This window comes from Oryzias melastigma, linkage group LG4 (assembly GCF_002922805.2).
Source record: "Oryzias melastigma strain HK-1 linkage group LG4, ASM292280v2, whole genome shotgun sequence".
In the NCBI taxonomy this organism is placed as follows: domain Eukaryota; kingdom Metazoa; phylum Chordata; class Actinopteri; order Beloniformes; family Adrianichthyidae; genus Oryzias; species Oryzias melastigma.
In genome coordinates this window covers 18462033-18478031 of record NC_050515.1, presented here as the reverse complement: position 1 = coordinate 18478031, position 15999 = coordinate 18462033, and the positions used below count along the sequence as shown (strand labels likewise).

The 15999-nt window shown below is 37.6% G+C and overlaps 2 protein-coding genes across 3 annotated transcripts in view; one reads left to right on the top strand and one right to left on the bottom strand.

Moving 5' to 3' along the window:
* Nucleotides 1-3901, bottom strand: part of si:ch211-198n5.11 (methylcrotonoyl-coenzyme A carboxylase 2) — a 5401-nt gene extending 1500 nt beyond the window's left edge. The window contains exons 1-8 of the mRNA XM_024279494.2: nucleotides 3758-3901; nucleotides 3104-3268; nucleotides 2539-2735; nucleotides 2280-2458; nucleotides 2114-2194; nucleotides 823-1001; nucleotides 530-737; nucleotides 314-405 (exon numbers count right to left, since the gene is read on the bottom strand). Coding sequence (XP_024135262.1) covers nucleotides 314-405; nucleotides 530-737; nucleotides 823-1001; nucleotides 2114-2194; nucleotides 2280-2458; nucleotides 2539-2735; nucleotides 3104-3268; nucleotides 3758-3777 — 1121 coding nt within the window. The 5' untranslated portion in view covers nucleotides 3778-3901. The remainder of the gene's footprint in view (nucleotides 1-313; nucleotides 406-529; nucleotides 738-822; nucleotides 1002-2113; nucleotides 2195-2279; nucleotides 2459-2538; nucleotides 2736-3103; nucleotides 3269-3757) is intronic.
* Nucleotides 3902-4871: 970 nt separating this feature from the next.
* The window catches only part of fnbp1l (formin binding protein 1-like), a 41680-nt gene continuing 30552 nt past the window's right edge, over nucleotides 4872-15999 (top strand). For both annotated transcript variants that reach the window (XM_024278381.2, XM_024278380.2), the window contains exon 1: nucleotides 4872-5139. In XM_024278381.2, the coding sequence (XP_024134149.1) occupies nucleotides 5116-5139 (24 nt within the window). In that variant the 5' untranslated portion in view covers nucleotides 4872-5115. The remainder of the gene's footprint in view (nucleotides 5140-15999) is intronic.

The following is a 15999-nucleotide window of genomic DNA, read 5'->3' as shown; positions in this document are numbered from 1 at the left end:
TTAATTATTTATGGGCATCTTTTGCTTTCCACTTTTTTTTCCTACACTAAAAACATTTTATTGTGGAAATCGGACAATATTGACTGCACCATGAATTTGCTTGGGTAAAAGCAAATTGTATGATACAGTTGCAGTGTTTACATTTAATTTGATAATTTTATACAATGAATTAATATTCAGGTAGAGTTTGTTTCCAATTCATACACTTTAAAAAAATTGTATCAATATACAGTATGTATCGTTTTGCCCATTCAAACTCCTAATAGATAACATTCAAAAGTATTCTGCATAGATGTGTTGTTGTGACTTTTACCCATGGATCTTTGCAAAGCCGGTGACGAGAGTGGTTCCATAAAGAGCTTTGAACTCTTGAAAGCGGCTCCCATCTGTCAGGCGACTAACTATCTGGACAAATTAGACATAAAATAAAAAAAAAATAAAAAATAAAAAAAAACACACTTTACAGGCTAAACTCATCAGGACTTCTAAAAACACATCTTATGTGGGGTGTTTGTTTGTGTTGCTGTACCATTTTAACATCCAGACTGTAGTTATAACCGCGAGGAGCGAGCCCCATGAGCTCCTCTGAACTGTACAAAGGCTCCTCCACTGCCTTCCTCTTGCTCCTGTCTTCCTCTTCATCCGGGAGTTGGAAGTTGAAGGTAGATATGATATTTTTTGTGTAGTCGAATGCTTCTTTCTCCTCCCACGCAAAATGATCCACACAGCCACTCACCCTAAGAGCAGAAAAAAATAAATAAAGAAATACTTTTACAGTTAGAAGAGGATTTCTGTCTCTTTGGGTTTTGCTGATGGACCCACTCAGCATGAAGCCTGGCTCCTCCCAGCTCCTCTGGTGTCACTTCCTCGCCTGTAGCAGCTTTGACCAGTGGGGGTCCTCCCAAGAATATGGTGCCTATCTGATGCACCATCACCGCCTCCTCTGCCATGGTTGGGATGTACGCTCCACCCGCAGTGCAGGAACCACACACCACAGCCACCTTTAAAGTCATGAAGCAACAGTTTGAACGTTTGAAAGTTTGAAACTTATTTACAGGCTGAAATGAAGTTTTGAAAGAATTATGGTAAAAATAAAAAAATAAAAAAATAAAAAAATTCTCTTGTTTACAGCCTTTCTGTGGCCCTAGGACTAATAACAACACAGTCAAGGCTTTTTTTTATTAAAGAAAATATTTAAACATAGTATTTTTTTTGAGATTTCAACATCCCTCCGCATCTCAGAAACATTGAAATTTGTTCCAGGCGCACTTATGCATTTCACGTCATGGTACAGTCAAAGCTGTGTTATTTTACATGGGTTAATGTTTATATTCCCATGAAATGATCTGCACAAAGTGATATTTCACTGATTTAATTGAGTATTTAAAAACTAAAATAGAAATCAAGTTTTAAAAAATATGTAAAGACAATTCAAAACAAAGTAAGAGTACCGTACTATATCTATGTGAGTACATTTGTGAAGTGTTGTGTCAAAAACTACTCTGAGTACTTTTTTTTTAACATTTCTTAGTTACAATGTAATATATTCCACTCAACTTTTGTGGGATAAATATGACTGACAATTTTACATTTCAATTCCATTTTCGATTCAACACACCTAAGTTAAAGATCAGAAAAAAATGTTATTATATAAACTTAATATAAAAAACAAAATTGATTTTGGATTAAAGAAAATTGATCTACCTAAAAAAACACAAAAATCTTTCAGAGACAAATATAGTCTCTGAAATATATGTTTTAATGAAGCTGAAAACACACTATGAGATCTGAAGTCATTTTTACAGACAGTTCTTAATAGTGCAAAGTTGTTGCTAGTCCGAATTAACTGAAGACAATTAGTATGACTAGCATGATAAAAAAATAAAATAAAATAAAAAGCGTAACCCTGACCAGACCTGATCTCAGCCACTTTGTTTTTGGTCAAGTCTGTATGCAGTGATTTATGCTGGTTACTGACAACTGCTACTGTGCTATTAAATACTAGGAGCAGATGAGACACTGGAAAAAGTGTCAGGATAATTGGAAATAGAGGGAATAATGATGCAAAACAGTGAAAGAAAAAGAGAAACCACAAAGGATTTTTTTTTCCTACCTGGGGGATCTTCATGGCTGACATAATGGCTTCATTGTAGAATGTCCTCCCTCCCTGGTTCTTATCAGGAAAGATCTCAGACTAAAAGTACATAAACAAAGCATTAGAACTGAAAGAATTACTAATTTTTTTAAAGGGTCAAAGAGGGAATATTGTTGTGTTCAACCTGCAGCGGGAGAAAGGCTCCTCCAGAGTCGACCAGATAAACGCAAGGCAGCCGATTCTGGATCGCTATTTCTTGAGCTCGTAGTTGCTTCTTCACAGTGATTGGATAAGCTGTGCCGCCTTTCACAGTAGCATCATTGGCAATGAAAACACACCACAAGCCACTAATCCTGCCAATGCCTGGATATATACAGAGCATTAGAGTGTTTACAGTGCAAATCAAGTCAGACAATACTAGTCAGAGGCTAGACATTCTTTACCTGTAAGGCAGCCGGCGGAAGGGATGTCTCCATACGGGAGACCCAAACCGGCAAACGGCGAAAGCTCCAGGAAGTCCTCGTCATCCAGGAGGAGACGCAGCCGATCCCTGACCAACAGCTTCCTGTTTCTCTTTGTGTGTCTTGTGATGGCGTTGTCTCCTCCCCCTTTTTTCACTTTTTCTCTTAACTCTGTATACCTATCAAACAGGAAGTCGGAGATAAACAAGATTAAAAGAGACAAAATAATAAAGTGAAGCTATTTCCAGTTGTGTACTAGTAAGAAGAGCAGTCAAAAATACCTCTATGAATTCACTGCTTATTAAATGTAAAAGGAGTAGATTGAAAAGACTACTCCTGGTTGATAAACTAATTGTTCAGAACTTTAAATAATCTACATAAGAGAATAGCCAATATGCAAACGCATTTTAAAGAACTATGAATACAACTGTATAAGTTGGTGAACTTTTATGCTTGTAAGAATTAGGCAGTTGAAAAAACAAAATCTTGAGTTAGAAATATCTGATGAAAGCCAAATAGCATCTCTTCTGATGTGACTACAGCATACTTCTTAAGGCAGGCGTTGCTGTTTCTCAGGTTTGCTTCGTAGACGTGGTGCTGGATGGGATGGAGGGGTAGATTGAGAACAGGGAAGGAGCTGTGCACGGCTCTCCTCTTCCCTGCAGAGGAGCTCACACAACGCACTGGACACTGCCAGGGCAGCTCAGAAAACCTGGAAGACAAGATACATAAACAAACAAAAAGTATTTACATATTGTTCAAACTCAAAAATAAAAATAAATAGGATGAATTGACAACAAATCTCACTGAAATCAGGAAACAAAAATTACCTCAACGTCCTTACGTATGATAACTAAACAGAATGTTGTTTAGCAAAAAATGTGTTCACAAACAGAAGAGAAAAAAAACTTTATTTAAACTAAAGATTAGAACAAAAACAGTAAAAACAAGAGAAGAAAAATTGTGACTTCTTTTGTATGCTCATGTCTTGTACACCGTGTCAACAACGACAAAAAAATGAATCTACAGAAACTCAAAACTCTACTTTCGTAATTTAAAAATCATTAAAATAGCCGTTTTAGCAGTGGTAGCAAAAAAGGTTGCTTAGCACTTACTCAGCTCAAGTGTGTCAAAGGTTGTTTGCAGGGGACACAAAATAAACGAAGACTGCTTTTTAAGTGAAAATCATTCCACGTCTTACCTTAACATGCAGCGGTGCATGTTAGACGATGTCAGATTAAAAACAGCTAATTAAAAGATCGACAAATATGAAAAACAACTATTTGTTCCATTGGTATGATTGTAGGAACTGGAGGGTACTCTTATTTGTGGTCTTTGGGAACAATTGTCACGTAACGAAAACTACCGCCCTCTGTCGGACTGAAGGAGAAACTGCAACTCTCTGATTATGTTTAATGATGTTCTACTATGTTTTAATAATTCTTTTAATAATTTCTAAAATTATGTTTTAATTATGTTTAATCACCGGCTGCGCGTATTCGAAAATTATATGTGAATAGACACTTTCCAGAACAATTATATAACAACAATTATACTTAAGTTTGTTAAGATTTCATAAATAATTCGTTGTTTGTTTAACGATTAAAAGTTTTTGTTTATCTCTGATACATTTTAAAAACTCTTAATGTCAGGAAATCTTGATCATTTAACGATTGTTTAAAGTGGTCTTTTGGGATGACCACTTCAGGATGACCACAAAGCGATGACAGATTGTGACCACTAGAGGGAGGTACTACACAATTTCGAGTTTTAGTGTTTCCAGAAAGATGTTCATTATTTCTGTGAATTATTTGTACACGTGACTCATGGAAACATTCATAATTTTTATTAAAACAGTTTGTGTAATACTTACCAATGAAAGAGAAAAGATGAATTAATATAATTAATAATTAAGTTTAGGACACTTTTTTGGCCTATTTCTTAATAGTCTGTTCCTTTTTAAAAAGGACACACATTTGAAATAGTAAATATAATGTAACTAAATGTTGACTAGTTTATTCAACAAATTAAGCATTTTTTAAAAGATATATTCAACTAATTTATTATTTATTTATTGATAGTTTTTTCTAATTTTAAAACCTAGACAATATTCTGCCAGCAATTTTTTAAAAATTATTATTATTATTTCATTTGTTCGTTATATATTAAGTCTATGTTTTGAACTCTATTGTACGGAGCCTCTTAAGGAACATTAAAGTAAAAAAGAAAAGAGATACAAGTTTTTTCTTTGTCCCTTTAGGGATTCCGTACTATTGGAACAGTAGCCTAGTTTAATTTTTATTTTTTGTTTCCACTTCATTTGTGTTAAATAGATATAAACTAGTAATCCAGCAGTAGTTTGGGGCTCTGTGGTCCAGTGTCTCTGCTTTGGGGCGGCTCCGCTGGTTCAGGAGAAGGAGGTGAAGGAGGGGAAGGACGACACGAAGGAGGCAGGCAGTCACTCAGTCACTCAGACCGGACTATCAGCGGCACATTTCCAGAGTGTACGCTGGGAAAACTGCTTCCAAACCGGGGGAAATTCTGCCTGAAGGACCCGCAATGAGTTGGGGAACGGAGCTTTGGGTGAGTTGAAACTCTTACGTGTACTTTTCAGCGGTTGCTGCTTTGTGTTTTGACGTCGCACGCGGCGGGGACGGCTGCGGGCCGGGAGGGGGGGAGACTCGGGGAGTGGAAGAAAGGTGCTCTGTGACCGCGGAGCTTTGTGGAAAAAAAGCGGCTAACTCCGTCGCTAGCGCTTTTTTAAGGCTAAAGCTAAAGCTAATCCGACATGCACCTTAACGGCTGTGACAGCGGGGGGAACAATAGGCAGTCATGACCGACACAGGGCGCACAACAGGCGGCCAGACGGGGCGGGAGGGACCGCCTGGTCAGCGACACTACAACTTCACAAACAACTGCCTAGAAAATGAGTTTTATTTTATTCTTTAAGCAAGTTGTACCTATTTTAAAGTGTGTCCACACCCAGTTTTTGGTAGAAAGAAGGGCGAAATAACAACCCCATTCTGTCCCTCTTATTTAAAAATGAAAAACACTCCCATTTTAATATCTATCAAAGGGTTTCCTATCTCGTTTTGTTGTTGTCAGTTAGTCTTTTGTCTGAACTTCCAATAGACACCTGCCTACACCTACAGCCGGCCTACATCACGTCGTAGTCCCGTGTTTGCCCTGCCTTGCTACTGGAAACAATACAAAAATAGCTTTAAATTCTTGCTAGAATAAACCAGAAACAAAAATCTAATTTGACCTATTTGTAAAAAATATAACCAATTTACAATGCTGCTAATTAGTTGATTTTGTTTTTTTTATTTGTTTAAACTAATCATGTCGTGTCTTTTTTGGGGTGTTGCCCATCCCAAGCTGTGTGTGTAAGCAAAGAGGCAGCCAGCAGCATCCCCCCTTCTTGCTAGATGAGGTGGAGGAGGGGACTCCTCACCCCCTTCAATGACACCTCTCCTGTTAACCTCCCGGCTATTATCTGTAGTCTGAAGTAAGCTTATATTTTGCCTGCTCAGCCCCAAGATGTAACGTGACCTCGCCGCTGCAGACAAAGAAAGAACTTCTCCCCTTTGTCAGATTTAATAAGATGTTGAAGAGATGGAGGTGCAGACACAGATATGATTATCCTCTCCATCCATCCATCGTTTCCATTTTCTTTCTTTGGTTTCAAGTGCTCTCTTAAAGACCCACTCCAATAAAAAATTTGTTTTTAACATGTTCTTTAGCATTTTTCCTCATCATGGAGGACATATATAAAGAAGATTAAGCGTAAAATTAATTTTCTGAGTGTTTCTTTATTCAAATCATTGTGAATCAGGGGCAGACCAAAAAATGCAGTTGAATAAAAGCATGTAGATGTGACATAGACACTACTATGGCAAGCCACAAGCTCCCTGCATGGCTCCATTCTGATGCATCCACTTGTAGTCAGCTAGATCCATGTACGTCTTTGTTTTCCTCATACAGCTAGATATCTCCAATATTGCTTGGCTTTTTTTGTTGCACCTGTAATGTTATGTTGGGGTTTAGAGGGACTGTAAGCTAGCGGGAGGGCATGTAAACAAATGGATGATGGGAAGTGGGGGTAGGCTTTCACTGTGCCAACAGTTCTGCCCATAACTCAGGTGAATTTCTAATGAATTCATGCCAATCTGCAGAAATATATCCTAAAAATTTATGCAGATTGATCGGATGATCGGAGTGGGACTTTAATATCCTTGCAATGACTCTGCAGTGACTTGTATATTTTCGTAGAAAGATGGTGAGAAGATGAGCCTGAAAAAAACAGAAGATTAGTCATAAAGCAAACAAGAGGTCCCTCCAGAATGATTTAAGTGATAAAGATGAATGAAAAAAGTCCTTGAACGAGGAACTTCAAGAGGACGGTTGACATGAAAACCACAAATGAATGCATGATTGTTTTAAAAATATCCAAGTGGATGTTTGGGTCTTCCAAGAAATGCAGTTTGACAAAATTTGTCTAACAAGTTTTTTTTTTATCTCCCTGGTTTTTGTTGCTCATCTTCGTATTTTCTAGATGTCAGCGTTACAGTAAAGCCCATGTGATTGAGCGGGCATAGAAGCTGGTTGACAGACTGTCGTAATCCCTGAGTCCTCTGATGGGATTAAAGTGCTGGCTGTCTGATGTCAGATTAGGGATTATCAACCATGAGATACAATTTAAAGCCGTTGATTGGCAGTTGTTCTTTTAAATCTCACATAGTTATCTAATATACCCAATTATTTTTTAGGGCAGTTAGTTGGAGAATAAAGATGCTTGACTAGATTAGCTGTTTGCTAAGAATTTCTCTGACCTCCTTCTTGGGTAAGTTGTTTTCATATTGTTGCAATTGATTTCTTCAATTAGTCATTAGTTTTTTTTTTTTTTTTGGTGGCTATTATATTCCCTGAAATTTATTGACGGATGTGTCTAAAAAGCATTAATTTGATCTAAACTCAATCAAGTCAGCTAAAAGTTTTGACATTATTTTTTAATGTTAGGATTTATAAGTTTAGAAAGAATATTTTTTCTTCTGTTTAGTTTATATCTCTTCTCATGTAAATTTTGACTTTAATAATTAATCAAATTTGCTTTCTAAGCATCAGTTTGAAAAATAAATTGGTATTTAATCGAATTGCATCAAATCGTAAATCCAATTGAATCTTTCAAATGATTTATTACATTAAGAGTAATACCCAATCCTAATATTCATACACCTAATCACTCATTCTTAAAGCTTTAGTCACATGCACACGTGACTACACAGATTTTGGGGTTGTCTAGGTCAGTAGATAGTCGCAGACAGGAACGTAGGTGTATTGCAGTTCTCTTGAGAACTTTAAGGACCACTTTAAGGGATGTTATAAAAGTGGAACGTACCATTGTCATGCACGTGAAAAGTGTATCCTGGAGTATTTATAAGGATATTGTAAGTTGCACGCAGTTGTGATGCGTAAGTGATGCCACTCTTGTCCTGACTAAGGTGCACGCTCTGGCTCCTTACTGAAGTAAATGCTGCACAAACGGTGTGTGCACGTGATTCATTAGTGTCTGTAGGATGCCACACAAACTTCATTCTGATTGCCTTATTTCCTAAATTCTAACTGGCAGACAAAAAGGAAAAGTGTACGATATACCTGCATTTAGTGTTTGCTACAACATATCACCAGCACCATTTCTGCCTGTAAGGGAAGTTTTGACTAAAGCCAAATAAAGTCACCTTGATATCCACCGGTACCAATAAATAACAATATTAGGGCATATTTATACTGTTTATTTTCATTTCTGCCTAACCATTTCTTGTGATGACCAGTTTCTTTTATTTTTTAACCTTTTTTATCTCTGCAACCAGTAACCATATTTTTTGGCTTCAGTTTAACTCCTTCAAAAACCAGTGCGGAACATCATAAAGCTGCTCTTACACAAAAAAGGAAGTGTTTGTCTGAATTGAAGCTCTGTGTGTGCTCTGTGTGTGCGTTGGTGCCAGGATGCAGCCCTGCTGTGCGCTCTGGTCAGCCGCAGTGAGGTGAACTTCAGGCCAGCAGAGCGTATCACCCAAGTCTGACTGAAGGACAAGAGGATGAGAGGCAGTCGTCTCCACAGATTAGCCGAGCGAAAAGGCACGGATAAGGAGACGGGGAATGCAAAGGTGGAGGGAAAAATGGATACAGCTGGGATTTTCTTTTGAAAACTCTTGGCTGTGAAATGGTTGTGAAAACTCTGAACAGTGAGCAGATTGTTAGCCTCTAGTCAAAAGCTCCAGGGAGTTTGCTTTTCTTTTGCTCCAGTGTTTGCTGGTTTAAAAAACCTATTGAGTTCCTTCATAGTGCATAGAGGAGGTGCTGTAGTCCAGAATGTTGAGGTTTATCATCAATCAATCATTTTGCGCTGTAAGCAAGAAGATGCTTTGTATTTGCTGCATCAGGTGGCCCTCCAGTTCAGACAAGGGTGCTTGTTATCCCTGCTTCTCTTTAGGATATTTATAGATTGCTGCCTGAAGTACATCAAAGTCTGGACCTGTGATCTTCAGACTAGCATCTCTGTAGCTTGAGGAAAGCTGTCGAATTAAAGCGATTCAGATCCCATCACACCATGATGACAAACGATTGGATAATAACCATGTCTGCCTTTAAGCCATCAACATTTTCTGTCTTTTTTGTAAAGCATAATAACCAGAATTCATTCCAGATTCTAATAAATGTGAATGATGACATTAATAAAGATAATTTACCTTTTATTAATTTCAAAATATATTTTTGCAAGGCTAATTTATTTCTTTAACATAGTAGCTTAGGGGCAGATCTTCAATTTTCTTTCTGTTTTTACATCAATTCATAAAACTGTGAAGCTTCTGTTTCTTTTTGCAGCAGCAACATCCTGGTTCTTTACAGGTCACTGTGGGTGTCAGTGAAGTCATGCTGAATCCTTCTACACTGACCTGGACTTGACAAGCTGTTAGACTTGGTCAAGCCTAGGCTGTCATCACGTTGTCTATATTTTAGAGGGGTGTTTTGTACGCTTTCAGCTGGAGGTGTGGCACATTGCAGTTTAAAGTCAGTTTTGTTCTTGTAAGCATCCCAAATGTGAGAGTGAATGTCTGTTTTAATTAAAAAAATGCCCAAACACATGTCCCGAGGAGACAGGATGTTAGATGGAGCTGCAGAAGAAGGAAGGAGGTGTTAAAGGAGAGAGCATGCGAAAGACAGGATGGGAGGTTTAATGATAGAGGAAGAAGGGGATATTTTTATTGAGTGGGAGGAGGTGAACTAATGAACGCAGATAGATCTGAGATAGATGGATGTAATAGATTTAATGAAACTTTAATGATCCTAGGGAAAATAGATGGTAAGAGGATCCATGAGAATGGCAGATGTCAGTGTTTAGGAAGGAAATTCAATTTGGATGAAAACCTCCAAGCATTCATTTTTATATTTCTCTCTGCTATTCTTTTGCTTTAAAAAATCATTCTAATGAAAGGATGTGTGGGATGGTTCATTTTGACATTTTGCTAATCACTGGCATAAAAATTTTTCTTAACAAAATTAGTTTGAGTGACAAAGAAAATGTGTAATTATTATTTCTAACCTAACTCCTAATGTAGTTGATGGCAAAACAGTAATTCTTGCTCAAGGACACTTCGACATTGTCGGGCAAAGTGGGAACCGAACCTGCAATCTTCAGATCAGAGGTTAACTGCCCTACCTCTGCACAGCTGAGGTACTGCATCAGAACTAGTATATGAATATTTTCAATTTGTATATGGAAAAACAATAAAAACAACTTTAGGGAAGAATCCTTAGATTAATTTGGAAGCATTTTTCAGAAGTAGAGAGAAATGTAAACGCAACAGTGGTAAAAAGAAGACAATTTTTATTTGTTTTGTGCCTTATGGACATACATGCAAAGATCTCTACAGAAATGCAAGAGCCATAGCAACCAACAAGAAGATTAGATGAACAAAAATTTAAAAAAGGGAAATTATTTGCATTATTTTCAAAGAAAGGCTTCAGGGAGCTAAATATAGAAATAGTTGGTAAACATGAGCATCAGGAAGCTGCTTCCATCTGTGTGCATTGTCTTAGCTAGAGCAGCTTCACCTTCTGACTCTTAGTTCTACCAGCTGATTGCTTCCAGCAGATCTCTTCTGGGTTTGTATACCACTAATAGATCTAACAGGTGTCCATACTATTAAGCGATGTGTAAACAGGAAGCAGTGCTAAAATCAGTTTGTTATTTTGCTGGTAGCCTGCGTAAGGACTTGGGAACAGGAGTAATGTCATAATTTCTCCTGGTTCTGGTTAAAACTTGAATGAGATCCTACATTTTAACCCTTTAAAATTGAAGATGTCAGTGGCGATACCTTAATAACCCATGGTCTTTGAAATAATGTAACCCTTCGACCATTTAATGATCAATATGAATTGGCTGATTCTGATGCAAAGAAAGCGGCTTTTTACTTTGGCCTTGCACCAGTATGAATCACATTTTTAATGTAAAATTAGGTGCAAAGATGTTTTTCTCCTCAACAGAATCAGTTGAGATTTACATTGATTGTCCTTGTCACTTTACTACTGTAAAGTATTGGATATCAGTGCAGGGGTGCTTTTCTTTGCTTCAGAATCTACTGGAATTACATTAGATCCGTAAATGGTTGAAGCATTACAGCAAACGAAAGAATGTTAACCCTGGTATTAAAGGGTTAAGTGTTTTGAAAGAGAAGACTGTTACACTAGTCCAGCCTGCACGAGTTGAAAGCTTGAACCAGTTTCTCTAAATCTTGTCGTGACTTGAGATCTCAGAGTTTTACTGTTTGTTTGAGATGGTAAAATGCTGGTTTAGTTGTTGCTGTAATGTGAGCACTGAAACTCCAGTCCACTATGACACCAAGATTTCTTGTTTGACTATTGGACATTACTCTTCTAGAAATCAGCTATTCAGTTGCCTTCACTCTTTTTTTAACCTTTTTTTTTTCATTCTTCTATCACTACTTTCCATCAATCCGTCTGTTCATCCGTCACCCTATTTTAGCTTTAGCCTGTGGAGGGCTACAGGGTTTGCTGGAGCCCATCACTGAAGGTTTTCCCCTTAGCTTCAGTTTTTTCTGGGTTTAACTGAAGGAAGTTTGACTGCATCCAATTTAGCTGCTCTAAGAAACGGCAGAAAGTGTAATAGACCATGGTAATTTGGTGTAAGATCTTACATAAAGTTAGTGTCATCTGCATAACTGTGCTAAGAAGCATTTAATCACATGGAGGGTAATTAGCAGAAGTCCAAGAACTGATCCTTGAGGCACCAGAGACTCTCATATTTATGATTACCAGTGGAAACAACAAAGCCTCTGTCTTCAGAATAAGATGTGACCCAACTATGGACTGTACCTGTCTAATAAACCCGTCCACTTCCTCTGCTAAGTCCAAAAAGATTTTTATGATCCACAATATCAAAAGCTGCTCTAGGATGGAGAAGCACTAAAACTAATGTTTTTCCTGAGTCAGTGTTGACGTGGGTGTTATCTCTTCAACAAGTGCTGTCTCAGTGCTGTGGTTATCCAGACTGCCTTTCTACAGAGAAGGTTTAGCAACTGCAGTTTTGAGTGATTGTGGAAAAATACCTGACTGGAGGAAGCTGTTGATACATCAGGAAATCCATTTTAAACAGCTGAAGGCATTTTTAAAGAATTTAGTTAGTTAAGTTTCTAAATGGGAGGTTGATGAGTTTATTCCAGAAACGTCCTTCAATGTTTAAGCTCTGATTTCAGTAATTTAACCCGGTTAACCCTGTCAGATTGTAGTGGTTTGGTCTGCTGATGGATGATTGGATTGTTCTTCTGATAATTAGTGTTTTTCTGTTAAAAAATGATGCAAACTCATTGCACTCACTTTGAGATAAGAAGTCAGGAGCTAACGGATGTTTCCATAAATTTGGGGGAGTTTGACTGATGAAGGCTTAACTGAAAAGGGATGAGTGCTCTGGCTTTCTAGATACGTTACAAGCACAACTGATCACATGAGGTTTCAGCTGGTTGTGCCTCGAGACAAAAATGTGACTCAAGACTTGAGAATTTTGAGCAAAAAGAAAGCTCAAAAGCCCTTTTTTTATTTTTAAAACAACTTCTGGCTTTTTAATTTTTTCTTACTTCCGATGCTATGTTTTGTTTCTTTAGTTTTATATATTTTATTGTCCTGTTTATAGCTGTCACAATAGCTTTGTTTTTATCTTCTACTTTGCCTATTCATCAGCAAAACAGATTTATGCTGAAAATAAAACTTGTTTTTTGTGCTAATATCGTGATGCATCCAGCTTTCTAGAAATTGTTCTTGCTTGTAAACCCTGTATTTGCTATAACAACATACACTGGATAGACATGTGCATAACCATAACATCTTCATTTAGAATATGATAAAAATGATTAAAATCAGCCATTTCTGGTTAAAGGAAAACATATCTGAGTTGTCCCATCACCTCAATGTCCGACATCCAAACCAGGTGTCTTATTTTTAAATTATGGTTTACGTTGTATGCAATTTTATAGAAATTTGAGCAATAGTTAAACCTTTTCTTTACTGTACACAAAGCAGCTGCAGGTTAGGAGCTGACTCCTTTGCATTTTTTTTCCCCTCCCGTCTGCTTCAGTGTATTTTTTTACATATTCTTGGACGATGTCGGCGCAGATCTTTCTGTGCTTCTCCCAGAGCGGCCATCAGTGCCTGCATATGGATGAGAACCGTTCATTCATGTTCTGTGAATGCTTCTGCATCTGGTCATCACGTAGCACAAAACTTTTCTGGCAGAACCCAAAAATTGTACAATCGCAGGTCATTCTCATAGCATTGTCTAACACCCCACCATCACCACCACCAACGTTAATATGGTCCTTTTAAGGGGCCATATGCACACACAGCTGGATTGCGTAATTGCTGTTTTGTCCTTGTCTTCTTGAAGCCCTGCTGCAGCTGTTGGACAGGGGCTGACTATATATGTGTGTGTGTGGGGGGGCTGTTTAGACACTTTCCAATGCATCTTTTCAAAGCTTAAAGAAAAGCTGAATTAGAAAACCAGACATTTTTTGGGATGGGGGCAGAGGAGCAGATACCTCAGAAATGACAGGGTTTCATCATTTTGCACAATTTCAGAAATAAAGAGGTAAAATGCAGTTAATCTGTGAGGATGTCAAGGAGTACATAGAAATTAGGAGACGGCCACTACTAAAGCTCTTCCACTGACATATTCTAAAAAAAAGTAACATAGAACGTAGTGCATGACTTCTAGTAAAATATTTACAAGTATAGACTTTGTTGGAAACTTTTCCCCGGTGTTCCTCTCATACCTCCCCCTCTTCCTTCCTCTCATCCTCCCGCTGTGTCCCTCTGGACCCGATCAGAAGTGCACACAGCCAACCGACTTCAGCATTCGAGTTCCTCTTGGACTCAGACAGCATGACACCTGCATGCCTGTGAGATCAGTGACCCAGGATGAAACTGTTTTTTCCCTCCTAAATGGGTCACTGTATGTCTCATGACCCAACTTTGTTAGAACCCTTTGTCGATGAGAATGGCGCTTTTTATTCAGCATGAACTTTTTGTGTTCGTGGAGTCTGTGAAGGGTTACATTGTCCAACTATTTTCTCAAGGCTTCTGCTCTGACTTTAGAAACAATGATTACCGTCTGGCTTGATCTTAGATAATTTGACCGCTCTCTGAACAGTCAGAACCAGCCAGGATTGCCTCATTTTCTAAATAAAATCTGTGCTTCGACTAAAAGCGGGACCTCTTGTATAGACTGTTGCTGTGCAGATTCATACAAAAGAAGGAGAAATGGAAAAAATACATATTTGTTAGAGTAATGTGAATGTCAAAGAACTGATTTGAAATACTATACATTTCTAATGAATAAATAACTTTTTTTCTTTTGACGTGTTTTTTACCCAGCGGTAGTGGCGTTTGTAGTCACATAGCTGTATTCATCTGTTGGGGGACTTGCTTCCCATAAAAATGAATAGATTTCCGCTTGACTTCCACTGACATTGTTATATGAAAACAAGATGTTAGTGTTTATGTGCACAGCCCAAATTTTGCCCCAGAGGCATAAAAAAGGCCATGACTGAAAACCTATGAGGAGTCATAAAGTAACAAATGCAAAAGAGGGATTCCTATTTGATGTTGTAAAGAATATTTTTCTAGAAGTGTTATTTTTATATTGCTTAAAAGTGTCATCTGTTCTTGCAGCACTGTTTTATTTCTTTCTTTCTTCACTTTTACTTTTCATTTCTTGTAGCTCTCCAAACAAGGCAATTTCCACATTCAAGGACAAATAAAGGTTTTCTTATTCTTATTTGTTTTATTTCCAGGAAGTAAAAAGTGAGTCAGCGCTAGTAGAAATAGTTCTAGACCAGTCTAAACTATGACTCGGCTAAGATGATGCGTTCCAGTCTTACTTCCAGGAGTCTGTTTGCCTGTCGTCTGCTTGTTGGTTTTATTAGCCAGCAGATAAAAATGCAACCCTTGAATCTCACGGAAAGTTGGAAAATACTTGGAAGTTTTTTTTCTTTAGAATTTTCCTTAGACTGGCAAACTAGTCATTAGACTAAACCTCTGTTGGATACTGGCGATATCTATTTTTGTTACAAGCAAGAGGACTGTTTTGAAGGAAGGATTTTAGATTTGTTTCCTAAAGAAAGTGAAGACCTACCTGAAACTTGGTGCTTTAACTGCCATGGTGTAATAATTCCCTATTCAAATGCAGTTTTTTTTATGGTGTTTTTTAACTGGCAGGCAGACAGAATGCATTATATTATTCATGGATTGTTTAAGGTTTTAAGCAATAACAAAACTATATTTTTAAATGCTGAATCCTGTTGAAGATGTCCCAAAGTTGATGTCCTTTACTTTTTTGTGTACTAAACATGTCAGCTGCTGGCTAAACCTGCTCACCTGCTGCACTGATACTCTATCGTCAGTCGATCTGTTGTCTGGAGGGATTACATTGTACAATATGGTTTGGTGACACACAGTTTCCAACAATTCTGTCTTTATATGGAAAATAATACGAGAGATGGATATTATCCTCATCTGTATGTGTCTTTATTCTACAATTTTGGAATAAACAAAGTAAACACCTTTTTTCATTCAATTGATATCCTTGTCAGCTTGGTCTGAATCTGTGACAAACGTCTAATAGCCTTTGGTCGAAATTGAAAATTTGAGAATATCACATAGAAAAAGTTTAGGGGGAAATGGTGAAAAAACGTATTTTCAATGCAACGGGTAAATAGAAAAAAAAAAAGACAGTAGTAACAGAACTTTTCAAACTGTATTGTCATGACAGCATATACACCCTGTGCTGTTGCTTTATTCTTTGTGATTAGTGTGTTAATGCACATTCAACACAGAGATACAAAATTATTTAAACAAACCAGATAAACTATT